The sequence below is a fragment of the Colletotrichum fructicola genome (assembly GCF_000319635.2).
Source record: "Colletotrichum fructicola Nara gc5 chromosome Unknown KSG_Nara_v1_contig04, whole genome shotgun sequence".
NCBI lineage: Eukaryota > Fungi > Ascomycota > Sordariomycetes > Glomerellales > Glomerellaceae > Colletotrichum > Colletotrichum fructicola.
The window spans coordinates 650,695-675,274 of NW_027094054.1; the positions used below are offsets into that span (position 1 = coordinate 650,695).

The window sequence follows — 24,580 nt, forward strand, 5'->3', positions numbered from 1 at the left end:
AAGGCATCCGGCATGGACGGGTGGGCGAAATTTAGACGACAAAGTTTGGAAGCTTTTTGCCTGTCGCAAATGGCGATCGAAGTTTCCAAAAGAAAAAGAAAAAAAGAAGGAAAGTCCAACAGTTGAAATTTCGATTAGACCATTCTTTCCAAGCTGGTCCCGTTTGCATTCAGGTTGACGAGGGTGGCTGCAGTAACCCGAGCAAACACCGAGTGGGTAACGAGACAAATGCACAAGGATAGAAAGGCACAGAACATGAACTGTCGATGGCCTTATTTGTTTACTGACCGTTAGCTGAATCATTGCGATACATTTTGAAAAGGTGTGAATGAAGCCGAAGAACAGGTGTCGCTACTATTGAAAGAGAGCACATGGCAAATTCCAAAAAAGGTATCCAACACAGTGGAATGGCACCAAAGTAATGCGCACGATATGAAATGACTATGCCTGTTCCAAAGTAAAGTCCAAACCCATTGACAAGACATGAGAAATTCTCCTCAAAATCTGAATCCCACAGCCTCCTTGCTTCTAGCCTGCATCGCAATCCGCATTCCGAGAAACCATTGCATGAAGCGAGTCGGCAGTAAATATTGATCAAGAAGCATCAAGCCCACATTTGCCCATGTAGCCATGGCTGTGGCGCCACTTGACTGCTGACAGCCGGCTTTCACATCCTCATAACGTTCCTGCTGGTACCTTGCGAAAGCTTGAGAGAGCGATCTAGCGTCCCATGCGCTTCCTCCTTCGCGATGGGCCCACGAAAGAGTGTGGAGATGATTCACCAAGACGACAGTGTCTATCATCCCAAAGTTGACACCGGATCCCGTACTGGGCGTGAACTTGTGGGCTGCGTCTCCAACGAGGACGATCCGGCCGTTCCAGCTCCAGTGTTGGAGAACACCCTCTTCCAGGTCAACTAATCCGGACCCCAGCCGCGCCTCGTACGCGTCTTTCAGACAGACGGGAGTATCGCTTCCTGTTCTTTCCAGAAGTGGCAAATGTCCATACTCCTCGACGAGAGCTGCTTCATCCTTCTCGCTGTAGCGCGTCGATGTGCGCGTGGGTCTGGGCAGTTTCCTGTAAATGCCGGCCGTTGCTGTCTTCTCACCCACGAAGAGCTGAGTCGCGATTCCAGACCCGTGAGTCTCGGTTGCTGATCCTGGCTTGCAGCTTGGCAGTCTTTCGGTCGGAAAGCGGATCCACAGCGCTTGGTAGGTCGTGGTGAACGGGTTCACTTCATTGACGCTCAGAACTCCCGAGTCGAGTGCCAAGTTTCGCATTTGTGTTCGAACTGCGCTGTAAGCACCATCGGCTCCGATGATGAAACTTCCGGAATATTTGGAGCCATCAGTGCAAGAGACTGTGACGCTGTCTGGCGAGTTGTGGATGCCAGTGATGGTCTTGCTGGTGAAGATCCGACTCTGAGCATCCTCTGGTAAGGCTTCGTACAGCGTGTTTAGCAGGTTCTTCCTGCTCAGAACATAAGGGTAATGCCCAGTGCTGCAAAATTGCGTGTCATCAGTAAGCCAGCCTTTTGCAAAATCTCTGCTTCATTGTAACGTACCTTTTTCGTAGGTATTGAAACACGCGGAATTCACCAATGCCTCGCCCTTTATGATCAATTCGTGAAATTCCTGAGACTGGGTTCCAAATCCTCGATAACGGATCGGAAAGATTCATCTGATCGATAACGCGCATGGTCATTGGCAGGATGGTCATGTCAGACCCCTCTTCAACGACAACTTCCTTTCGTCGCTCCAGGAGGATGAAGTCAATGCTTGCCCGCGTGAGAGCCAATGCTGCAGTAAGGCCAACTGGGCCACCGCCGACAATAATAGCTGTAGTTCTCAGATGATCCATGTTTCTACTCTGAATTCAGTGAGAGTAGAGATGTGTCGTTGTAACAGATTAGTTGTGAACAGGCGTGAGTAAATAGTAAGGTTGATTGACTGCAGACTGAAGGACCAGGGATGGGATTGCTTTCTTATACACATCATAACACTAATGAATTTAGAACCAAAAGAGTAGGGCTCATCATTATCCAAGGGCTCTTCAGACTTGTCGATGCACTCATTCATCGGGTTCGGGTTTGCGTTTGGTGGGGCACCGCCCTTTACGCCCCGAGAGCCGATCGAAGGAGCTAAGGACCCGAACCCGAGAACGCCACCATTTTGAGATCAAGGCAGGGATTGTGCATCTCACGTGAGCCACTGGTTCTGTGTAATGATCCGCGAGGTCACTTGAACTCTTCGGCTTGGGGGCGGCTAAAAGGCAAGATATTCGCGAAGTATTATTCAGAAGTGAGTTCGCAATGATTATGACCCTATCGATTTACAGCGCCTAGCAATATAGAACATAGATCTGAGTGATCATCTACTTGCATTGCTGACAACGGAATGTTCAGGAACGACTGCCACTCAGGACCAAGTTCATGGCAGATGGCCTTTAGGGACTGTTGACCGAAGCCTGCTAGCCACCATACACCCTGCAGTAGTTTCAGGAAACAGGCATAGTGTGCAATTATCACGAGAGCCCTCGGTCTCCTAGCCCTCGCCAGGTCAACAATACCATTTACCGCTCCGGTACCCCAGGTGATGATGCGCAAAAGCATGACAGAGTCAATACCCCGGCCCAGGCTGTCGAACAGACAACCCAGTGCCCTTAGGCCGTTCTGATAGGCTTGAAGGTCGGTGAAGTCAGGATCGCCCCGGTCTATGAATGATATCATGAGGAGTAAGTCCTTCGGGATTGCGGCGGTAGATGCAATCAAATCCATGGGCGGTCGGGAAAATAAGGGTGCCATTCCAGTCGTCTTGATAGATGACGCGCTGGTGATGTTGATGATTGATTCCACACCTCGCCATAGAAGCAGCCAGTCCAGAATGTGAAGATAATTGGACGATACTTCCCCAAACGACTGTGTCGAAAGGATAGGTCGCAGTACGGAGTTGGCCAAAAGAGCACCATACGTGCTTGGCTGTGCGGCTTCAATGGCCCTGCGATACCCTTCAACGGACCTTGCCTGATACACGAGGGCACGGGTTGGCTCGGTTGCCTGTCCTAGGCTCTGCATATGAAGGCTCGCGAGCTCGAGAATCGAGTTCATCAGAAAGGGCGCCTCGAAGGCATGCTCAACTAGAACTGTCTGTAACATGTCGTTTATCGGACGCTGCGTATCGTCCACGTAAGACAGAGACTTGCATGTGGAGGAGGTGTAGAACCACAGCAGTCTCATGTCCACAGCATCGGTGGTTGGAAGACAGATCAAAGGTTCATGGACTATCCTCGGTTTCATTGCGATACGTTCCGACAAGGTGATTGACGTTGCCGGGTAATCTTGAGAAGGCGAAGATGCTGGAGACTTCCTCGAAGCCACAGGTGCGTATTCGCATTTTGTCCGACGTATCCTACAGGAGCGACAGGCTGGGCGGGTCTCATCGCATTTGACCTTGCGCAGCTTGCAGTTCGTACAGCCGAGGCGAGACTTCTTATGCGAGCGCTTCGGAGGGAGATATACATCGGCGCTTTGTTCGGTAGGATCTGGCACTGTGGCTGTCCCCCGGCAGGTACCCGGCTCTACGCATTCAGCTGGAACTGAAAACGTGTCTTCGATCATGATGCGACGTTTGTTCTCGCTGGTAGGGATTGACAGGGATTCGAAGCCAGTCCATGCAAGTGGGTGTCGAGGGAAGATGTAACGTGCGATATCCGGGGGATATCCGGGGCGATTTGCATGCGATGACCGTTGCGATGCGAGCTCTCTTAGCTTATGTTCGATGAGGCTGAAATTTGTGAAGTGGAATATCGCAGATGGATCATCAGCGTCATAGAGGAAAACAGTCTTGGTAGCATCGCGCTAAAACTCGGGTTCGGGTTTTATGCATGTTACCCATGTTGCGTCCGAACGATTTACAAGCCACACGACAAGCGACTTCCGTCGAATCGGAGGGCCCTATTTCAGCCCGAGGGAATGGACGCTAACCTCCCGTCGTATTTGAGAGTCCTTACGATTGGTCCTGATACCAAAGGTCCCTAGCCTGCCGTGTTCCGCCTCTTGAAATGGCTAGGGCTTACTCTTGCATTCCATCACATTGACCAGTGGCTTTTGACTGAGGCACGCTCTTCTAAGCATTTACAACAGTGGTTTGCCGCTGCAGTTGACTCCCTTATTTATAAAGGATGAGGGGGCTTCCCTTAGGTGTTGCCTCTGAGGCAAATCCAGCCACATCTTCTCGATACGCGTCACACCTCACCTGTGAAACTGAGACATACCTCATCTGTCGCCATGGTCAATTTGGATACCGTCCACGCCATCAATCGCGAGTTGGTACAAAGCCAGAAGCTCGTCGCCGTCTTCACAGGCGGCACTGGAGGCATCGGGCCTCTTAGCCTGAGGGCGCTAGCCATCGCCGTCGCGAAACTCAATGGGCAGGGTCTGAGAGCCTACCTCGTTGGCCGTAACGCTGATGCCGCAGAGAAGATCATGAAAGAATGTCGCGCCATTTATGAGGCAGGCGAATATCACTACATTAAAGTCGAGGATTTATCACTCGTTGAACAAGTAGACAAGGCTTGCGAGGAGATCATCTCCTCTGAAGAGCGCAATGCGTCTGCCACAGGCGAGACTGCGAGGATCGACTTCCTCTTGCTATCTCATGGAGGGACTATATTTCTGCCAAGACAAGGTACGATCCACCACGAATACCGGCGTTTATGATAAGATTTAGTTAGGCTGACCTTCATTGCGTGTTTTCACTCTCAGACACCAAGGAGGGTCTAGACGGGACCATGGCCCGCTTCTACTACAGCCGCATCGCATTCATCACGTCGCTCATGCCTCTGGTCTTAAAGTCGTCACTTCCAGCCGCCGTTGTATCTATTTACGCCGCAGGCATGGAAGGCAAGCTCTACCCCGATGACCTTTCACTGCGTGACCTGTCTCACTACAACTATTCGCAAGCGCGATCTCACGCCTGCTACATGCACACTCTCGTTTTCGAGGAGTTGGCAAAGAGGCACCAGGGCAAGCTACGCTTTATCCATATCTATCCCGGGCTCGTTGTGCACGAGGGCATGGGTAACCCAACCAATCCCTGGTGGATACGCATCCTATTCACTAAGGTCCTGCCATTTTTTGGCGTGGACGTGGACCTAGAAGAGTCAGGGGCTCGGATGGTGTCGTTGGCATCGCCATCTTACTACCCGCCGCAACGTCTTGACAGCATTGGCGAGGTCAGCAGTTCTGCCATTGCTGGAACCGATGGACAACCTGGAAGTGGCTCGTATATGTTGACCTGGAATGGTGAGAGCTGTTATGCTGCGAAGAAATATGCTTCGGTGGACAAGGACGCGCTAAGGCAGAAGCTGTGGGATCATAGCAGCGCCGTGCTGGAAGTTATCCGCGCTGGCAAGGTTTTCACGGAGTGAGGACATTCTAAAACATGCCCATGGGAAGTATGTACCTTCTATAGATCAGTGACGGGGCAGGAACCGAGGATGAGAAGGTGGCTATGAACAAGGTTGCGGTGTGTATTGATTCTACATGGATGCTAGTACACTGCATTGAGTTTCCAACCAACTGCTAGCACTCTGGCTGCAATGTAACAGGCGAGGGATACAACATATGAAAACCCGGAAAACAAGATCAATGCTGTCCATGCCATCTCTTGGTTTTTGATTCCCAGCAGCAACCCACCAAGGGGAATGCCAAGAAGAGTTCCGAAGCTGGCGGACAGCATCGCTGTAGATAGGAACCGCCCGTAATCTCGAGAATCGCAGAGCTGTCCGATGCAAGCCGGAATGAGGCTCACGTTGCCTCCACTAGCGAAACCGAATATGAAGGTGAAGACAAGCAACGCTGGCCATGACCTACCCGCCGGTAGCCAGATAGCGAAGACGGATATCGTGCACAGACCGACGGTGAGGACGATGGTGTTGAAACGTCCAATTTGATCGGCAACGAACCCAGGTAATGCTCTCCCAATGATACTACCTACGTTGATCAAAATGGGCAGTAAATAGTTTGAGCTTGCATCGCGCCCTTTACTCATGGAAAAAGAGATGATATACGTGAGCGGAATCAGAACCCCGTACTCCATGAAGAAAACACCTCCACAGCAAAAGGCGAACTTTGGTTCTCTGAAAAGCCGTATATCCGGCCAGATGGAATCGAACTTTTCGCTTGGTGGAAGACGTGTTCTCATCAAAAGATTTGTTGGTACTGCGAAGATGAGGTAAATCAGGCCAAGTAAGCGCATGCTCCATGCGAAACCGAATCTCGGCAGAGCAGCTTGCAATACAAAGGGGAATATGACGCCTCCGAATGAACCACCGGTTGCTGCGAGACCCATCGCAAGGCCTCTCCTGGTATTAAACCAGTGCCCAATGATGGCGAACGACGGAGTATTGAGAAGGGATGCACCAAGACCGGCCATGATGGAGAAAGTCAGGATGATCTGGTAATATTCTAACGGGAATCAGTCAGTGATCATTGGGTAGTGATTAGGATGCTCTTACCTGTGCAGAAGCTAAGAATCTCTAGACTGGCAATCATTACCAGACTCCCCGCAGCGACCAACCCTCGATGGCCATACCTGTCAAAGGCTGGCCCGGCTAGAATTCCAAACAAGAACAAAACAAAGAGATATATCGAGAATATCCACCCTAACTGAGAAGGGCTGTATTCACTCAATTGGTTCTCGGAGAAATAGGATTCAAACACGGCTGCAGTATTGGGCAATCCGAACACAGACACCATGGCGCAGAAAGAACCCAGAACCACGCACCAGCCCTGCAATCCTCCTTCAGGATATGTAAGCGGTTCCTCAAGATCTTCTTGTGGCAGGCTTGGGTTCGTGTCTTCCCTAGAGGCCGGCACCGCTTCGTTCTTCATTTTGGCATCTTCGACACCTTTTCCGGATTCATCGCGGATGGAGGTTGATTGCGATGTAGTTGACTCTTGCAAGGCGATCTCCGATGTCATGTTGAAACCACTTGAAGCTGGTTTTCTGAAATGACGATTCGGTTAAAAAAAAAAAAAAAAGAGAGAGTCTTTCTATGCAAAGAAGTAACTAAAATCACGGCCACGACATGTGATCACCATTTCAGTCGTAAATGATAATCTGGGGCCTGATGTCGATTGTCCGTGTCTTGAGACTTCACCGCTTTGTTCTCGATACCCGATGTTTTAAAATACTAAATGAGAGACGGCATTCATCATGAGCGCGGCAGAGAGGATGATCGGGATTCCAAATGTCCGGCTGGTTCTTTTTCCTTTTCGGGTCAAATTATTGTACCCCACTTTCGCGGAGTCTCCGCCAACTGAGGTGGTGACACATGCCTTGAAGCCTTGAAGCTAAAATATTCCGCGGTTCGGAGCCCCGAGCAAAGCCCGTACACATCAAGACTACTGATTCGATTCGATGCACTGTGACTTCGGTTTATTCTCATTCGCCGTTTTTTTCCTCTGCTTTGTGCGAGGTTGAGAGGGGTTTAAATGGACTGGAGTTGGGTTGTAGCGGGATGACGGTTAACGGTTACAGTTAGTGTCCGCTGCGTGTTGAGCCACACCAAGGTGGGCTGCTTAATTTCTCCAAAAGTGGAAATATACTGAACCTTTTGATTATAAATACTGCGAGAACCTGACGTAGAAGCAAGGTTAATCGGCTGCGCAAGTACTGTCTCTGTGTCGATTGAATGTTTGGATCTTACTTTTGTTTTCTACCCTATTCTATGTTTTGGGTCTTACCTCTACCTACTAGGTACCTATTCCACATCGGGCAGTAGTACCAACTCAGGGTCACACACCGATTCAGTAGCAGCAGAAGTGCCCACTAAGCATCAACGGAATATGAATCGCGGGGTCGCAGCGCCTGCGTTATGGCAAATTCCTATATATGCAGCCAACTTCTTCGAGTGATGGTATTTCAATTGATGATATCCCGAGTTCGTTTCACGAATTGACGCACACGAAACTAACACCCATCATGACTATCATTGCAGTTGCTGGTGGCACAGGACCAGTTGGGCGAACCATCGTCGACGGTCTGGTTCAACACGGCGGACACAAAGTGTTTGTGCTTTCAAGAGCGGTAAGCAAAAGAAGCGTATTTGACTGTGTCGTAAGCACGCACGCCAATATTTCTCACAGACTCGTCCGCCCCAAGATGGAGTCGAATACCTCGCGGTCAATTACCCGGACATTGAGGGAACCGCCAAGATTTTGGAGACCAACAAAATCGACACAGTCATTAGCGCTATGGGTGTAGTCACAGCAGAGATCAGCGTATCCCAGGTTCAGCTGGTTAAAGCCGCCGACAGATCAAGCACGACCAAGCGGTTCGTAGTCAGTGCTTATGACATGCTGCACAAGCGAGAGTACGTGGCCGAGCATCTTGATAGTAGTACGTGCATGAATGCTAAGACTCGACAGGCATATCGAGGACAGCCCTCTTGCCAAGTTCGTCTTTGAGGCAATTGATGAGCTGGATCGCACCAATCTGGAGTATACTCGGGTAGTCAACGGCTTCTTCTTGGACTACTTCGGCATGCCGCACTGGAAGACGTACATGCACCCTTGGGTCAACATGGTGAATGTGGAGAAGAAGTGGGCTGTCATTCCCGGAGACGGCTCTGCAAAGGTGAACTTCATCGCCTCGCAGGACATGGTTAAGTTCATCGCTCGCCTGATGGACCTGGACAAGTGGGATAAAATCAGCAGCATCATCGCGGAGACGCGGGCGATATCCGAGATTCTTGAAATTTCCGAGAAAGCACGAGGTATGTCCGCTTCTACGAACCGTCTGAGCGCCTAGCAGTACTAAGTAACAACTAGGGGCGAAATTTCGTGTCGCTTATGATGACCTTGAGAAATTGAAGTCGGGCAAAATCTCGTTCATTTCAGACTTTCCGGACATAGGCCTGGGCGCAGAGGAGTCGGAAAGGCTATTCGCAATTTTACACTATTATGCGGGGACTGAGCAGTTTCTCGTACCGAAGGAAAACAATATCAAGCCCAAGTTTCCGGACATCGTCACCAAGACGGCAGAGGAAGTCATTGAGGGATCATGGAAAGACAAATGGTAGGAATGGACATATCAACATTACGTAGCAATTCCAGTTTTCAGCACCCACATTTTGATGGGAAATTCACCTTGGAAGCAAAGCCAACGAATCGAAGTACAATTCATGAGTCAGCATAAGATTCTGAGAAGTATAAAAGTGACCACAATCACCCATTCTAAACAGTTGATCTCGCATGATAAACTGCTGGTAGACTAGATCCTTTCTTTGTTGCCAGGTTCCCTAACGTACCGCAAAGCTAAAACCTGCTGGTGTCACCGACGAATTTGCTCAACCTTTCCTGCTTTCAGTAAAACAAGACACGTTTTCAATTGCGACAGCTCTTTTTGATTTAGCTAGCTTCTCGGTCTGTTCGAACCATTGTGCTTGGCCTTCACTGAGCATATTTTAGCTGGAGCTCTATCCAGCCTATGAGGGGCAAAACCAATGCAGGATAGAACCAAGAATGGCATGTTAAAGCTAGACAGCAGATTCTGCTTTGGATGCCCTACATAAGCAGAGTCCCCCGACGTAATGTGTGTAATCTGGGCTACCTTATTCTAGATAAAGCAGCATACCTCCGCTCGGCGCATGCATCAATAACTGTCTTTTACTGATCACAGCACCGTATACAGATATTTACGTGACATCTCCCGATATCGGTTTCGTCATATCATGTGCCAAGACGTTTTCTATACGTACGACTGCGGTCATCGGATACGCAATACTCCGACTGTAATTCGCTGCGAAAGGTGCGTTAAGTCTGGCTTCGATTGTTAGTATCGATCAACAGGCAAAGACGAGAGGTTACCAGGCGGCGCAGGGCTATGCCGCGACTGCCTGCAAAAGTGGGAGCAAAAGTCCCCAGGTGCCGTTATAGACGTCGCCAAATCACCAGTTGAATCGATAAACGGGTTTTGGAAGAGGACTGTAACGAGCTTGGGTGGTCTTGCGAAAGGTTTCATAAGGACCTTTTCCAAATCAAAAGGGGGCACGAGAACTGACAGGGAGGAGGAAGAAAGTCTCTGAAGTCCAAAAACTCAATTCTTCAGAACAGTCAATGCGTCAAAAGTGCCGAAGTTCAAGGTAAAGCAAAGGAGAATCTATCCTGGCTTCACGGTGATTAGAAACGTCAGCCACCGCGGATATCTCAATGACAGAATCGACTTATTCATCACCATTTAATCCAATATATCTCTATATTTTACGCACCCAACCCTAGCTGTTCTTGGGCCTTTATCAGAGTCGGGCCCTGATTTTCTGGCCCTCAAGCTCATCTTCCGCCTTCTTTCGAGAGGCTTGCCAAGACTTAGTTTTAGCTGTTCCCATCGTAGCCCAAACGTCCAACAAGTTGTCGTCAAACGGCGGCAATACACGGCCAGTTGTGCCTGGTTCAGGATCGCCTGCGACGGCTCTGAAGTACTCGAAGACAGTCTTGTAGTCCGGCGCGATGGTGTAGTACGCCTTGCCGCCTCCGAGCTCGGCAACGCGCTTTCGTTCCCATTCTTTCTGCTCTTCCTTTGATGGCAACGGGTTTCCTCTACCAGCAAGAAGTCGAGCGACAGCGACAGCTTGCCATTCGAAAAGTCTGAATGTAAAGCCTCCACCACACTGTTTGACGTTAGCAACCCGGTCATGCGGGAGTAAAGGACACCACTTACCATGCCGAGGAAAGCGAGCGTCGGGTCCTCGATATCCCACGTGTGGTAGTAAACGCCCGGCAAGCGACGGTCAGCTTGCACCACTCTATCCTGCACTTTAGGCAGAAATGGGAAGCTGAATGTGTAGCCTGTGCCAAAGATTACATGATCGACATCCTCTACTTTGGTGCCATCTTCGAATGTAATGGTCCCCGTCTTGGAGCAGAAGTTGACAATTTGCTTTTGAATCGAAATGTGAGGATGCGTGAAAGGTTCCCAGCCGAAGTGGGGAATTGGATCGCCTCGAAGAGAAGCGTAGACCGGGTGCTGCGCGACCGGAAGGAATTCGTGAAGAAGCTCGTGTGAGGAAACGGATCCTCCAACAACAATCACTTTCTGGCATCTTGTGAGCTAAACAACTCCCAGCGGGGCAGTAGAGTGGGCGAGTGAAGTACCTTGCCCTTGTATTTATCAGAGCCTCTGAAGTGCTTGCTGTGCACAATCCTTCCCGGGAACCTCTCATCGTACTCGGCGATTCCCTTGATGTCGGGTATCCAAGGAATATTGTAGTGACCAGTCGCAACCACAACGGCATTAAATCTCTCTTGCCACCATTGATCCTTTCCTGGAAGCTCTTTCCGCAGCGTGAGAACCCACTCATCGCCCTTCTTCTCCGCAAGTTCGACTGTAGTACTGAGCTCAAGCAGCTTCTCATGCCCATTTCGCACAAATATGTCTTCAACCCAGTCCCTGATTTGACCGCGACCCCGAAACGGAGCATCATCACCGTACTTCTCTCGGATGCGGTCAGTCAACGTCTCGGGGAAAGGCTCCGTGGTGAAGCTCATGATCTCAGGCGTGATGTTTGTATGCAGATGCTCATGCTGGGCTGTGTCTGAGAAGCGGATTTGGTGACTGTTGACTGCTTCTGACTTTTCGGTCTGCGCTGGAAGCTGCGTTGGGATGGGGACGGGGGCGTCAGCGTTTCCATCGAGGAGCTTGCGCAGGGATGGGATTGCTGCTGGTAGATGAGGGGTGTAGATCCTATGTTGCGTGAGTTAGACTTCCCATCCTGGGCTTGAAGTTCGTTCGTGGATTTGAGTTACCATGTGCCGCCCGGAACGGCCCGCCGATCAAACACTCGGACGGTGTCAAAAGTTTGTTCCTTGACCAAGGCGTCGGTTGCGATGGCACCGCTCGGTCCGGCGCCAATCACAGCCACCCGGCGAATCTTCCCAGCCATGTTGATCGACTTTGGTCCTTATTGAGTGATGTTGTTTTGCTTTACGCCACTTACACCTGCTCATGAGAGAGAGAAAGTTTGAAATGCCAGGGAAACTGGCTGAAAGCTTATTCGCAGTTCAATCGACACCTCTTAAAGTCGCTGAAGAGGTCAGCGCACAATCATGCGCGCTCATCTGACCCAATGATTTGTTGGTTGATTGCGCCACGGGTGTTAGAATTGCGTCTTCATGGAACACGAGCACGTCAGGTGGGTCGGAAGACTCCCCGTTTCCCCAACGGGAGCAACCCCATGTCGCGGAAGAGTGAACGCATCTTGACATCAAATAGGGTGTGAGCTTTTATGAAAAGTCTCCCTATTCCACGTAGAATCCTTCCGGGGGTTCACCGTTGCGGCCGTCGGCGCCGATGTCGCCATTCCGGTGGGTTCCCGGATGCCCCGGTCAGCAAATTGCGTGCGCAGCTGACTATCGGCCTCCGGTAAGAAGGATTGTGCGAGCCTTAACGAACCACTTCAGTTCAATTTGCACGCAAAGACGAGACGATTCCAATTGAAATAAGTGCCGTACACTTAACTCGGCTTTGAGGGTCGCCACATCATTCTAGAGTTTGTCGGATATCAATCCTTGAGCACAACGGCGACCTTCTCTCCATCCTTGCCCTCCACCGTCTCCACTTCACACTTGTAATCCTTGAACTTCCTCGCTGGTACGCCCTTCTGGAACATGTCTTCCAGCTCAAGGTAGCTGCGGCCCTTCATCTCAGGGAAGCAGAAAAACAGGTAGACGGAGCAGATCAAAGACGGTGCAAAGAATACGAAGGCTACCTTTCCACCCAGATTTGCGTTGCTTGGATTAATCAGAAACGGAATCAGCTGGGTAACAAGACAGCCGGCGGAGGTGTTGCTCATGATCGTGATTGAGTAGGTCTTTTGACGCAGGCGGGGTGACGGTGTTTCGCCCCCAACAGCAAAAGCGACAGCGCCGATGGATAGTTGATACTGAGAAGAGTCAGATGTTAATTGCCATTTCGGCCAAGATTTGGGAGAGAAGACTTACCAGGAAACCCCAAAGGGCCATGAAGGCCACGACTGCAGCAAGCGCCTGCTGGTTGTTCTCAATCACGCTTAAACCTCCGATCAGCAGCAGTAGTGCTGACATCGAGATGATGCCCCAGACGATGAGAGGACGTCGGCCGGTGCGTTCCACGAGAAACCAGGAGCAGATGTTTCCGAGGAGCTGGATGCTGTAGCAGACCTGGGCGATGCCAATTGGGTTGCCTACGCCGGCAATTGTGAAGAAGTACCTGTGTTGACCGGTCAGTATTGCGTTCGAATGAAAGAATGGAAGAGACTTGCGGGAGGTAAGATGCTACAAAGTTGCTACCAGCGAGCTGTTGCGCGAGATAAACGACGACCACGATGGTGGTTCGGCGGAGATTGGGCCCCTTGAAGCACTCAAGGTATGATGCACCTCTGTCGTTGAGCTCCTTCTCCTTCTCGAGTGTAGTCTCCATGATGGCAAGCGTTTCCTCGACATTGTGCTTCGGACCGTTAAACTTCCGCAATGCCTTGGCGGCTTCTTCCCTCCTTCCCTTCATCAGGAGCCAGGTGGGTGACTCTGGCAGCAAAAGGCCTCCCAGTACGAGGACCAAAACGGGGGGCACCAGTTGAGTGAAAACGGGCAGCCTCCATCCCCAGTCACTTTCGATGAAAGAGCCACCGTATCCGACCAAGGCGCAAGACCATTGTCCGAGCACAATCATGGTGTTGATCAGGATGAGACATACGCCTCTGAGAGAGTCTGGGGCAATCTCGGCGACGTAGACCGGTCCGAGGGTGTGGCCTAGCCCGTAGCCAACAGTGCTGATGAGCTTTCCGCCAAAGAGCATCATGATTGAGTTCGAGAAGCCTTGTACCATAATTCCCGCGATACAGAGACCGCACCCCAGGAGTACAACGAGACGGCGGCCGATGATATCGGAGATGAAGCCAGTTGTGTACGCTGCGACGAAGACGCCGATCGTGGTTGAGGCATTGAGGATTTGCTGATCATGAGTGCTGATTTCTTTTGCTCCCGTGGCTGTCGTGACTCCAAATTTGTTCAGAAAGGAGGGTATGGCGAGGATGTTTCCAACCAAAGCGAGCTCGTAGCCGAAGTTGATTGGTAAGATGAAGATGAGGAGGCCTGTTCAAGGAGTTATGAGTGAGTTGAAGGCGCAGGAAACAAATGTCGGCATGATGAAGGGTCGGGCTTACACCATGACAGAACTCTCTTGTTTTTGGAAAGCTCTGCAAAGCCAGAGGTCGGCTTCTCCATTGTAGTTGACATTACGGTTGATCCTATGATTCCTGTCGCGCTACTGCTGATGTGTAATACATGGAACAGTCAAAGTGAGGCAAGTAAGTTCCGGTTGCTCCATATGCAAGAGAATGAAGGCCCTCCGCATCGTACTTATAATTCGGCCGCTCCAGGTTTATTTAGTCTGAATACAACCATCCCCAACTTCTTGAGCCGTCGAACCACATGTTTCCCCATGGGCAGATTCTGGAAGCCCCCACATAGAATGTTGCGATCCCCGCAAACCCACCAAATTGGCTCTCATGATTGGCCGACTGTGATTCTCCGCGGAGGATTGTCAATGTCCCGTCTTTGTTACCGAGTCAGCTGCCCCTTAAAATACCTCCTTCAGCACACGTGCTCGGCGATTCGGAGAATTGGATTGACAATACACTGCACCCCAACATCTAGTTTATTTGAGATGACGAAACGAGCATGCGATGGGTGCAGACGGCGCAAGGTCAAGGTGAGCGACCAGATCCGGCCGATATTTACTCGTTGCTAACTTTGCTAGTGCGATGCAAAGGAACCTCGGTGCTCGAACTGCTCCATGTCTTCTTTGGCATGCGAGTACACCGTCCCGGCAAAGAAAAGAGGCCCTCCGTTCAAAATACACAAAGACGCGAATGAGCGCCGAGCCCGAACTAGGAATGCAGTTCAGCAGACAATGGCCGAGGCTGTCTCGCCAGACATTATCGACAGTTCCCCTGGCATCGACGCCGAAGCAGAAGTTTCCTGCCTGAGTACCTCCAGCCCTCCAGCCGAGATTAGAATCAGTCCCTTCCGCGAAGCGCAAGACGAGCTTCTCTCAGCGCTCGGAAAGGCGCTGCCATATGCGCCGTTGGAGCACGTTCTCTCCACTTGCATCGACCTCTACATGCAATGGGAGTTTCCCACAGGTCCGGTGATCTGCGAGCCAGTGGTGCGCCAAGCCGTCCCAGTTGTTGTCCCAATTCTCCGGGGCGAAACGGCGATTCCCAGCAGCTCGGTCACCGGGCCCTCCACTTCGGACGTATCGACAATCCGTGCATTTGCTCTGTTGACAGGCGTATGCGCATTTGTCTCATCCAGTCTGCCGAGTGACTTCTTCGCGCCAGGCAGCGCGTTGGCATGGCCTTTTCTCAGGACGTCACGCGAGGCTCTTCGGTTGTATCAGGATTATGACGTCGAGCATCCAGAAAGCAGCTCGGTGATTATCCGGTACTTCCACTCGAATGCGCTTCACGCGCTGGGAAAGACAAGGGTTTCGTGGCATGTTATGGGCGAAGCTCTGCGTCTTGTCCAAGAGATGCGTCTGTATGATGAGACGAGTTTTGGAGGGCTCGAGTGGCCTGAGGCTCAGCTGAGGAGGAATGCGTTCTGGCACCTATACATTGGTGACAAGTCTGCCTCTATTCTGCAGAAGGTGCCTATTTCTCTACATCAAATGTGCCTGCATACGCCCATCACGACAATCTTCGACGAGAACATGACATGCGGACTAATGGACTCGGCTCATGATTCAAGTAACGTCGCCTTCGAAGACCAACTACGCGTAGGCTTTTATCTCTGTTTCCGCCTCTGGTACACAGCGTCAGAAATGCTCATCGACCTGAACCTCCTGACTCGCCTCCAAAACAGGAGCAGCTCCGCCGCCACAACCCCCCCAGATACCACGACTCTCAGAAGCAGCATCATGCAGTCATACTTCGACTTCACGAGCATCCTGCACAACTGTCCGCCTTGGATAAGAGAACCTTCTTCCAGTGCAGATACGGCAATGAACGAAGCCACGGCGCGATTCCGGAGCCGCTCCTTTGCCACGCAGAAGGCAAATCTTTTTGTCACGCTACATGCATTGCGTCTTGTGCTTCTGCGTCGGTTCGCCGATCGTGGATTTGTAGAGATTCTCGGGGTCACCGACGACCCGACGATGCTTTCCCTTCGGAAAGTGGAGATCGCGAGTGACTTGGTAGAGATTGTCACCGAACTGCCGTTCGAAGCGCTCCAAGCCAACGGGGAGCCATGCGTAAGTCTGGTCTGTGGATGACTCGAACCTTCACTTCAGCTAACACTCCATCAGGTCGAGAAACTTCGTCAAGTCGGCGTGGCTCTGCTTGAAATAATCCACAGTGTGACCAACGACGCAATCTCCGCCCGCGCCAAGTCCCTGTTCGGCACGCTGCTGGACGTACTCGCGCGACTCAATTCCAGGGTCTCGGATGAGCTGAGCAATGACCGCTAGTTACGGCCACGTCCTTTCCAATAAGCCTGGACTCATCTCTCTCCGCGCCAAGTGGGTTCTCTTCCAACATCGGAAGTGGGCTGTTAGCGTGCATAATCCTCCGCGGAGAATTGGGCCCGCAACCCCCCATCTGGCCGCATCCCCACTACATGACGCGCGGGGTGGTATAAGGTTGAGGTGCCGACGAGCGAGGGGCAGAGGCAAGAAGGTTGAGGCAATGACCTGATCTAGGAAATCTCGCAGCCGGAAGACATATCCTGCGATGGCAGAGACGAAAACATTCCGCAACCCCATCATCCCCGGCTTCGCGCCCGATCCGTCCGTGGTCTTCGTCGACGGGGTGTTTTACCTTGCTACCTCGTCCTTTCACGTCTTCCCCGGGATCCCGATATACGCGTCGACAGATTTGCAAGAATGGAAACACATTGGTTTGTGCCCTTCTCAGTATCTCAGGATGTCTTCCAGGGCCGTGGCTAACAAAGACGCAAAGGCAACGCGATCAACCGCAAAGAGCAGCTCAGTCTCGAGCGCGCCGAGACAGCGGTAATGCCCCTCGACACGGGCAACATCATGGTATCATCCGCAGGCCTATTCGCCCCCTCCATTCGATGCCACGAGGGCAGGTTCTACATCATCTGCACCAACGCAACCCGCCGCGACGGGGAGTTCTGCCTTGAGAACTTCTACGTTAGCACCGCCGACATATGGGCCGGCGAGTGGTCTGACCCGATCTACTTCCCCTTCCACGGCATCGACCCCAGTCTGTTCTTCGACCACGACGGGAGGGCGTACGTGCAGGGGTGCTGGATGATCGATCGCCTCAAGCAGCCCAGCTGCACAATCAAGCAGTTCGAGATTGATATCGCGACGGGGAAGGCGCTGTCCGAGGTCAAGGAGATCTGGGGCGGGTTTGCGAGGTATGATACCGAGGGCCCGCATTTTTATAAGCGCGGGGAGTGGTACTATCTGCTTGTGGCTGAGGGCGGGACGTTTGAGCATCACATGTTGAGTATCGGGCGCTCAAAGAGTATTTGGGGCCCGTTTGAGTCGTGGGAGGGGAACCCGATCATGACTGCGGACGGGAAGGCGGAGTATGTGCAGAATATCGGGCATGGAGAGCTCTTTCGGGATGGAGAGGGGGACTGGTGGGCTGCTGTGTTGGGGGTGAGAGATGAGGATGGGGCGCCGCCTTTGGGGAGGGAGACGTTTTTGACGGTGGTGGAGTGGCCGGAGGGAGGGTGGCCGAGTGTGCAGCAGCCGAGGATGGAGTTCCAGCGCGAGGTGAAGGAATCGATTGGAGCGAGGAAAGATCTCCCGCCGTCGCCGAAGGATATTGATCTGGTCTACATCCGGGATCCGGACTTTGAGAAGTACGAGTTCAGCGGAGAGGGTGACGAGAGGGCTTTTCGACTTCGTGCGAGCAGTTCCAGCATCTCATCGCCATCCGGTACAGCTACATTCGTTGGCAAGCGGCAAAGGGCAATGGACGCGAGTGCCTCGGTCAGGTTGGACCTTTCGGCGACGAAGTCGGGAGACCCCGTCGTTGCAGGCCTAGCTCTTTACAAAGACGCGCTGCGACATGTTTCTCTCGCATACGACTTTGCCTCGTCGCGGCTGGTATTTGATGTCACAACCACATCGGAAGACAAGAAGCAGAATGTGTTCCTGGCAATTAGCTCGGAGGCAGCTTCACTGAGCTTCCGGGTTGAGACGTCGGCAAAGGATTACAGGTTCTCCTACCGCGAGGACGATGACAAGGATTGGAAGCAAGCGGGGTCGGCACGTGTAGCGGATCTGGTTGCAAGAGAGATGACGGGACCGATCTTTGGGTTGTTCGCCCATGCTTTGGGGGCCGAGGGTGTTGGAAAGGAGGCAAGATTTGACAAGTTCATTGTGGAGGGACAAAAGAGCTTGGTGTGGTAGATGGTCAGACCGAGGCACTCAGACAAAGCCTGGAGATCGGGAATAAAGCATTTGTGGCGAATCGACTCCTTTGAGATTAATTGTCTCTGCGCTCAGTTTCAAGTAAATATTTTGATCTAGAAAACAGATCATCGCGCATGAGGTTGACTTCACGTCTCCTCATTCGTGGTCCTGAAATGCCGAGGTTCATGACGTAATCATGCCAACGACCATTCACCCCTCCATAAGCAATATCCCCCCTCTCTCGTGGAGGTATATCTACAGCATTTATTTTATATTCACGAGAATACTTCGTGGGACTCATCGCCGCTTCAGACTTTACCATAGGGATTCGTTGACCAAGATGGATCCTTCCAAATTGCCGGCCTGGAATCTCCCAGAGGGCGTCACGTCTCGGTTCGTCGACACGGCCCCAAAGGGCCTCAAAGTGCATATTCTCGAATCAGTTCCTCAGAGCAAGCCATCGGACTCCCACGCTCCCCTCATTCTCCTGCTTCATGGTTTCCCTAATCTGTCGTACGACTGGCGGTACATTTTGCCGCTGCTCGCGAACGCGGGCCATCACGCCGTAGCTCCCGACATGAGAGGCTTCGGAAGAACCCACAATTCCGACCTCAGCCCGATCGAAGAGGAGACCATTCGCCCTGTGTTCTCAGTTCACGACGTGGTGTCGCTTCTCGAGGGCTTACGCTACGATTCCATCCACACAATCGTCGGCCACGATCTCGGGGCCGTGCCGGCATCGCTCACGTCGATAATACGCAAGGACTTGGTCAAGTCGCCTGTTCTCATCGCACACCCGTTCAAGGGCATTCCGGGTCCTTCCGCCAACGGTGATAAGACTGGAGGGGATCCGGATATTCAGGCGTCGCTCGGCAAATTGGATCCTCCGAGGAAGCACTACAAGTACTACAACGCGTCGTCTGGTGCGGCTGATGAGTGGACGAATCCAATGGGCCAGCCTCTTCATGACTTCCTCAGGGGCTATTTCCATCTAAAGTCTGCGGACTGGGCTGGGAACAATCCGCATCCTCTGAAGTCATGGACGGCGGAAGAGCTGGCTGTTATGCCGCATTACTACGTCATGAGAGCCGACTTATCGATGCGAGGGAATGTCGAGTTGGACATGGCAGAGGAGTCATCAAGTGTTCTTGAGAAGCTTTCGGACACCCCTTGGCTTACTGACGCAGACCTTCGTGTGTACTCTGAGGAGTTTGGCCGGACAAAGTTTGATCGCGCTTTGCAATGGTACAGGGCCATCACCGACCCCAAGCAGGCGGAAGACCTCCTTCCTTTTGCAGGGACAAAGATAGCTGTACCGACAAAGTATGTCTCTGGCTGTGCTGATTGGGGGACATATCAAGTTCCGGGTTCCCTTGAGGCCATGGAGAATGGGACCAGCATCGAGCCTGGTTGTTGGCAGGGGGCAGTACACATTGATGGCGCGGGGCATTGGGTGAATATGGAACAGCCAGACAAGTGTGCTGAGGAGATATTGGCGCTGGCGAGATCTGTTTGAAATTGCTGCGCGTCCAAAGGGGTGTCTTCATCCAGGTTTATGACAGCGATGGCCTCCCTGGACGGGTTTTCAGCAAAGTAGGGGTCGATAGTGCTTAGGTAATCGAAAGCCCTTCTTTTGACGTTCCGCATCGTGAGGCATGGGTGATTCGCAGCTTGGTGTTGATACGCAACCGTGATTCAGTCAGTTTAAGTCTAGACTCTGACCAAGTCCAACGCTGTTTGCGTACTTCGTATTTCCCACACGGGCGAGATTTCAGGACTCTCTCAAGTAGCCATTTAATAAGTCCTGTTCATCGTATTGTATGTTGTTAAGCTCAACGCGTTAACACGCGTGGAGCTTGAGGGTCGTTGCTGGCGAGGAAGGAGCGATGTCGGTCAACCACCTGCCACCTTCCCTCGCTCCTTCCTCCATGGCAGCGAAGGTCGTACCTTCCTTTCGGAGATGCCTCCATTACAAATTTTCTCTCCTGCCTCTCGCGACGCAGAAAGCCCCCCCGCCGGCCACCCTTTGACGCCTTTCTCGGACTCCTGCCCTCTCCTCTACGTCTTCCCCCTTCCGCCTCGCCGACTCTGCAAATTTCTTCCCTTCGCAACCAAAAAAAACCCATTCCCCATCAACTGTCACCTCAATACCTGGCTTCCGATTTGTACTATCGTACCACACAGTTGTCTGCATTTTATCGTTTTACTTGCTTCTATTCGCACCGCGCAATCTCGCGATCTCACCCCTGGCCATCACAATGTACGACCAGGCGGAGCTTGACGTCCAATGGGCCATCGCCAGAGGCCTCCCCCCTGACCAACGGAAAGCTGCTGAAGGCATTATTCGTCTGGCAGAGATGATGAACGCGGAGGAGCGCCACGAGGCTGAGGCCGAACGTCGTGCCGGCAAGGACGCCGTCGCCACCCAAGATGCGAACGAACCTCTCGAGCAGATGACCGACGAGGCCCCTCGCGCCGTCACCAACGACGATGATGTCGCTTCCCATAGCACAGCTTCTGCAGAGACCGCCATTGATGGCTCCGGGGCCGAAAATATTGGTGTTGCGAACGCAATCACCGATAACGACGATCTCACCGCCGGAGGCTTCGTCAACGACACCTTCGACATCGACGCCTTCACCAACAACACCTTTGCCTCTTTCAACGCAAACTACGAGAACTTCTTTCCTGCTATGGACGGACCTAACGAGCAGACCTCCAATGGTGCTGCCGAGGTAACTCGTATCGTCGACACTACAGAGCAGGACAGCGAGACCGCCTCTGAGCAGTTAAGCGTGCCTTCGGAGGTTATCTCCCCTGCGACCGCGCAAAGTAAGTGGAAGACTTCTGTCCATTGTTTCCCGCACAGCTGACACGCCAGCAGCTACGCCACCGGCTCCGTCCGACAGCCCGGTCATGTTAGATGCTGCGAAGCCTGTTACTGCTCCTGCCACTCAACTTCACGACCGAGAATATCCCTGGCAGAACACGACAGGCATCTGGCCGCCTCGGACTCCATCTGGATTGTTGGGTATGTTTTCACTCCTCTTCAATGCTAAACCACAAGCTAATTATTCGTAGTCCTGAGCCCCCGTCTGCCTCCGCCTCAAGCTGTCTTCCACGGTGCATCTTCCCACACACAGCGTCTGCCGCCTCGCTTCCAACCCGTGACAGCCGCAACAACTCCCATTGTCGCCAGAACATCAGTTGGAGAGTATCAAAGACCACACAGACCACTTCCTCAGCGAACATCAAGCCAACCAGCCGTTCATCCCACTTTCAATCAGTTCTCGGGAAGAATGACCACGATGAACAACGCGTCCGCCAGTATGCCCGCCACGATAATTCCCAACAGCGTGCCCTTCAATATGGCTACTACCACTTTGAGTGGCATGCCGAACACACAACAGTGGATGAATGGCCGTGCGGTCAACACTATTCAGACAGGCCATGCACCTCCAGGCCTCAACACCTTCAACGATGCGTCCTACATGGCACAATATGGCACTCAACCGGCAGCTTTGCTTTCCCAAGGACAGACTCAACAGACTCAACTTTCAACTGGTGGGTTCGAGCAGTCGCCAATTTCGATTACGCTGTTCCAGTGTCAGATGCTGCAGCGCCAGTTGGAACAACAGCAAATGCAGTTAGAGGCAATGATTAGTATGCAGCAGAACAACATACAGAACATGCAGAACAACATGCAGCCCGCTGCTCTGGCAAGCATGACGCCACCTACGCACACTCATAACCACCGCCGAAAGCGAGCATCAGCAACGACTCAGGAATCCTCCACTGGCGTTACTCAACCGCCAGCGAAGAGAGCGAGAACCCAGCGGCCACCGCTGAAGTCAAACACGTCTGCTGGAAGTAGCGTTCCCCGAACCATGAGCGCACCTCAACCTGGCAACCGCAGCGCGGTTTACTCGGCCCCAGATTCAGTGTCATTTGTTCCCCACTAGGTCGCGGGGCAGTCTGCAGCATATTTTTGGTGGCAGCGTCAAGTATCCCAAAATGGTATTGATGTGTGCTTCTGATACCATCTGTGTAATATCATCCAGAGACTGGCCCTCGAGGAAGCCGACACTGCTTTCATCAGTTCTACGCACATTGCATCACTCTACTGGCTTTTCTTTTGTTCTTCTCGATGGGGGTATGGGGACTTGGGGTTCCTCAATGTTGTGGGACACACGTGGTATCCTTTCTTATGTTCTTTGTTTCCTTTCGACTTTGATAACCAATAGGCCTTTTTGGTCACTCCATAAATACACTCTATGCTAAAGAGACTCTTCTCCAATGAAGACTACTTGTGAATCACGCGTCCTCATCATAAACACGACTGGACTTGCTGCCGATATCAATCCTAGTGGGTCAAGTCCGAGGTGAACACATGTGAGTCACTGTGTATTCTTAGAGACCCCATTCCGGTGTCACACCCAGGAACCAGGAAGATTCTTCCAATTTCGTGGTGTTACTCAAGATGTGTTCTTCTTATGGGCGTAACTGGCGTATCTTGCGAGTGGGCCCAGCAACTGCAGCATCCTAGATTCATTGCTTCGTATTGCGCAGATCTTGAATGCGAAACCGAAGTCAATGCTCTTTCATTCCGATTGGACAGTGTTCTGAGTGTTGCAAATATTATTTAAAGAGACCCCTTGGGCAGCCATGAGACGGATGAACATGATCGAACTGTCCTCACATCTTACTCAAACAATTTCATTCAACTTTACATTATGAGCGGTGAGGTTAACCCCAAATATACCTTAAGTGATCGGAATTTTGGAGCATGCAATCGCTCATGACCAAGTTCCCAAAGCACTTGCATCCTCCCTCCCATCCAACCTCCCCCCGCCCATCGACGACGGCGCTTGCGACCACCTCCCCGGCCTCGCTCTCCCCAGCATCCCGCTCCCAACCGCCGGCGACCCGTCCACCAAGATCGACGTCTCCACCCTCCCCGGGCTTGTTCTCATCTTTGTGTACCCCCGCTCCGCCGCCCCGGGCGAGGTCATCCCGCCCGAGTGGGACGCCATCCCGGGCGCGCGGGGGTGTACCCCGCAGGCGTGCTCGTACCGCGACAAGGCGGCGCGGCTGGCGGGTGCGGGCGTGGCGCACCTGTTTGGCGTGTCGGCGCAGACGGCGGAGGTGCAGAGGGAGTTTCGGGAGCGGGAGCACTTGCCGTATGAGTTGTTGAGCGATGCGGGGCTGGAGATGGCGAGGGGGTTGGGTCTGCCTACGTTTGAGTATGGGGGGGCGAGGCTGTTGAAGAGGATTACGATGGCGGTTGAGGGCGGGAGGGTGGTGAGGGTTTGGTATCCTGTGTTTCCGGCTGATAGGAATGTGCAGGAGGTGTTGGAGTGGTTGGAGGGTCGGGGGGTTAGAGGGAGTGAGTGAGTTGGGATTTGGGTGCGGAAGAGGTGGTTGGGGGGTTATGGTAGTCATGCATAAGATGGCTCTGTATCTCCTTTGGATACTCTTGGTCTAGGATTTGTCGTGACTCTGGTCTGGGCTCAGAAGCTCTCCAATGTCGAGGGTGCCCCTTGAGCTGGGGTTACCAGCATACGCCAACATGAGAACTTACGACGCTTATGGTCGCCATGGCGAAAAAGAAGCAGGCTCTATCCAAAAAGACCCATCCAAGACTGTCCAACGTGATCTGTCATATGCGACCAGTCTGGTTCTTGTCTCGAGGTGGGTTTCTAATCATGCAGGCTGACAACTCGTGCCGGGTCATGCGCCAATTTTAACAAGCCTTCTCAGACCATGCTTCGACCGCTTTCGTCGCGAGGTTACACGTGCTTTGCGAACTGCTGAATGGAGCCTCCTGCGCCTTGAAAAGTAAGCATTTCGAGCTGCATGTAAGTCAATCTGATGAGTGGGGCGCACAGGCAGCTCACCACTCAAAACGGAAATGAAGGCCGAGAATCCTGCTTCAGCTTCTATCAGAATGTAGCCGCGAGATTGCTTATGCGGCGAGCAGCACGCATGCCAAGTGGTGTGGGAGATAAGGCGACCAATAAAAGCCCAGGCTTTTGAGCTTGAATTCGCCAGAGGCTCCCCTCCACTACACTGAGGTTCTGGGAATATATGCCTAGGCTTACCCTCCGTTCCTGCAAATAGTGTCTCGATCTCCTTCTCGCAAAAATCGC

General features: G+C 52.3%; 11 protein-coding genes across 11 annotated transcripts; 7 read left to right on the forward strand and 4 right to left on the reverse strand.

The window, feature by feature from the left end:
- Positions 1–497: 497 nt before the first annotated feature.
- sdnN-2 (FAD-dependent monooxygenase sdnN) lies at positions 498–1,860 on the reverse strand (the record flags this gene model as incomplete). Its single annotated transcript, XM_032019844.1, has 2 exons — positions 498–1,500; positions 1,565–1,860. The coding sequence occupies 2 exons, from the start codon at positions 1,858–1,860 to the stop codon at positions 498–500; spliced, it is 1,299 nt and encodes a 432-aa protein (XP_031883214.1).
- Positions 1,861–4,285: 2,425 nt separating this feature from the next.
- SAT2 (Short-chain dehydrogenase/reductase SAT2) lies at positions 4,286–5,427 on the forward strand (the record flags this gene model as incomplete). The annotated part of the gene is made up of 2 exons (XM_032019846.1): positions 4,286–4,685; positions 4,763–5,427. 2 exons carry the CDS (start codon positions 4,286–4,288, stop codon positions 5,425–5,427), a joined length of 1,065 nt encoding a protein of 354 aa, XP_031883207.1.
- Positions 5,428–5,549: 122 nt separating this feature from the next.
- MCH5-4 (Riboflavin transporter MCH5) lies at positions 5,550–6,982 on the reverse strand (the record flags this gene model as incomplete). The annotated part of the gene is made up of 2 exons (XM_032019848.2): positions 5,550–6,466; positions 6,517–6,982. The coding sequence occupies 2 exons, from the start codon at positions 6,980–6,982 to the stop codon at positions 5,550–5,552; spliced, it is 1,383 nt and encodes a 460-aa protein (XP_031883164.1).
- A 1,003-nt stretch (positions 6,983–7,985) lies between these two features.
- On the forward strand, positions 7,986–9,084 carry BOA1-9 (Oxidoreductase BOA1; the record flags this gene model as incomplete). Its single annotated transcript, XM_032019849.1, has 4 exons — positions 7,986–8,090; positions 8,150–8,376; positions 8,432–8,778; positions 8,834–9,084. 4 exons carry the CDS (start codon positions 7,986–7,988, stop codon positions 9,082–9,084), a joined length of 930 nt encoding a protein of 309 aa, XP_031883165.1.
- A 733-nt stretch (positions 9,085–9,817) lies between these two features.
- Positions 9,818–11,943, reverse strand: fmo1-7 (Thiol-specific monooxygenase; the record flags this gene model as incomplete). The annotated part of the gene is made up of 8 exons (XM_032019850.2): positions 9,818–9,823; positions 9,872–9,900; positions 9,956–10,008; positions 10,066–10,085; positions 10,435–10,671; positions 10,722–11,096; positions 11,156–11,744; positions 11,807–11,943. The coding sequence occupies 8 exons, from the start codon at positions 11,941–11,943 to the stop codon at positions 9,818–9,820; spliced, it is 1,446 nt and encodes a 481-aa protein (XP_031883166.2).
- A 618-nt stretch (positions 11,944–12,561) lies between these two features.
- Positions 12,562–14,260, reverse strand: ecdC-4 (Major facilitator-type transporter ecdC; the record flags this gene model as incomplete). The annotated part of the gene is made up of 4 exons (XM_066151773.1): positions 12,562–12,942; positions 13,001–13,247; positions 13,399–14,128; positions 14,200–14,260. 4 exons carry the CDS (start codon positions 14,258–14,260, stop codon positions 12,562–12,564), a joined length of 1,419 nt encoding a protein of 472 aa, XP_066008628.1.
- A 688-nt stretch (positions 14,261–14,948) lies between these two features.
- Positions 14,949–16,505, forward strand: CGGC5_v006959 (uncharacterized protein; the record flags this gene model as incomplete). The annotated part of the gene is made up of 2 exons (XM_032019852.2): positions 14,949–16,289; positions 16,344–16,505. The coding sequence occupies 2 exons, from the start codon at positions 14,949–14,951 to the stop codon at positions 16,503–16,505; spliced, it is 1,503 nt and encodes a 500-aa protein (XP_031883060.2).
- A 262-nt stretch (positions 16,506–16,767) lies between these two features.
- On the forward strand, positions 16,768–18,428 carry CGGC5_v006960 (Non-reducing end alpha-L-arabinofuranosidase BoGH43A; the record flags this gene model as incomplete). Its single annotated transcript, XM_032019853.1, has 2 exons — positions 16,768–16,933; positions 16,996–18,428. 2 exons carry the CDS (start codon positions 16,768–16,770, stop codon positions 18,426–18,428), a joined length of 1,599 nt encoding a protein of 532 aa, XP_031883061.1.
- A 343-nt stretch (positions 18,429–18,771) lies between these two features.
- Positions 18,772–19,947, forward strand: ephA (Epoxide hydrolase A; the record flags this gene model as incomplete). Its single annotated transcript, XM_032019854.1, has 1 exon — positions 18,772–19,947. One exon carries the CDS (start codon positions 18,772–18,774, stop codon positions 19,945–19,947), a length of 1,176 nt encoding a protein of 391 aa, XP_031883161.1.
- Positions 19,948–20,689: 742 nt separating this feature from the next.
- Positions 20,690–22,393, forward strand: CGGC5_v006962 (uncharacterized protein; the record flags this gene model as incomplete). Its single annotated transcript, XM_032019855.1, has 3 exons — positions 20,690–21,263; positions 21,316–21,462; positions 21,513–22,393. The coding sequence occupies 3 exons, from the start codon at positions 20,690–20,692 to the stop codon at positions 22,391–22,393; spliced, it is 1,602 nt and encodes a 533-aa protein (XP_031883163.1).
- Positions 22,394–23,164: 771 nt separating this feature from the next.
- Positions 23,165–23,975, forward strand: CGGC5_v006963 (Peroxiredoxin Q; the record flags this gene model as incomplete). The annotated part of the gene is made up of 3 exons (XM_066151774.1): positions 23,165–23,198; positions 23,248–23,817; positions 23,917–23,975. The coding sequence occupies 3 exons, from the start codon at positions 23,165–23,167 to the stop codon at positions 23,973–23,975; spliced, it is 663 nt and encodes a 220-aa protein (XP_066008766.1).
- Between the last annotated feature and the right edge of the window lie 605 nt (positions 23,976–24,580).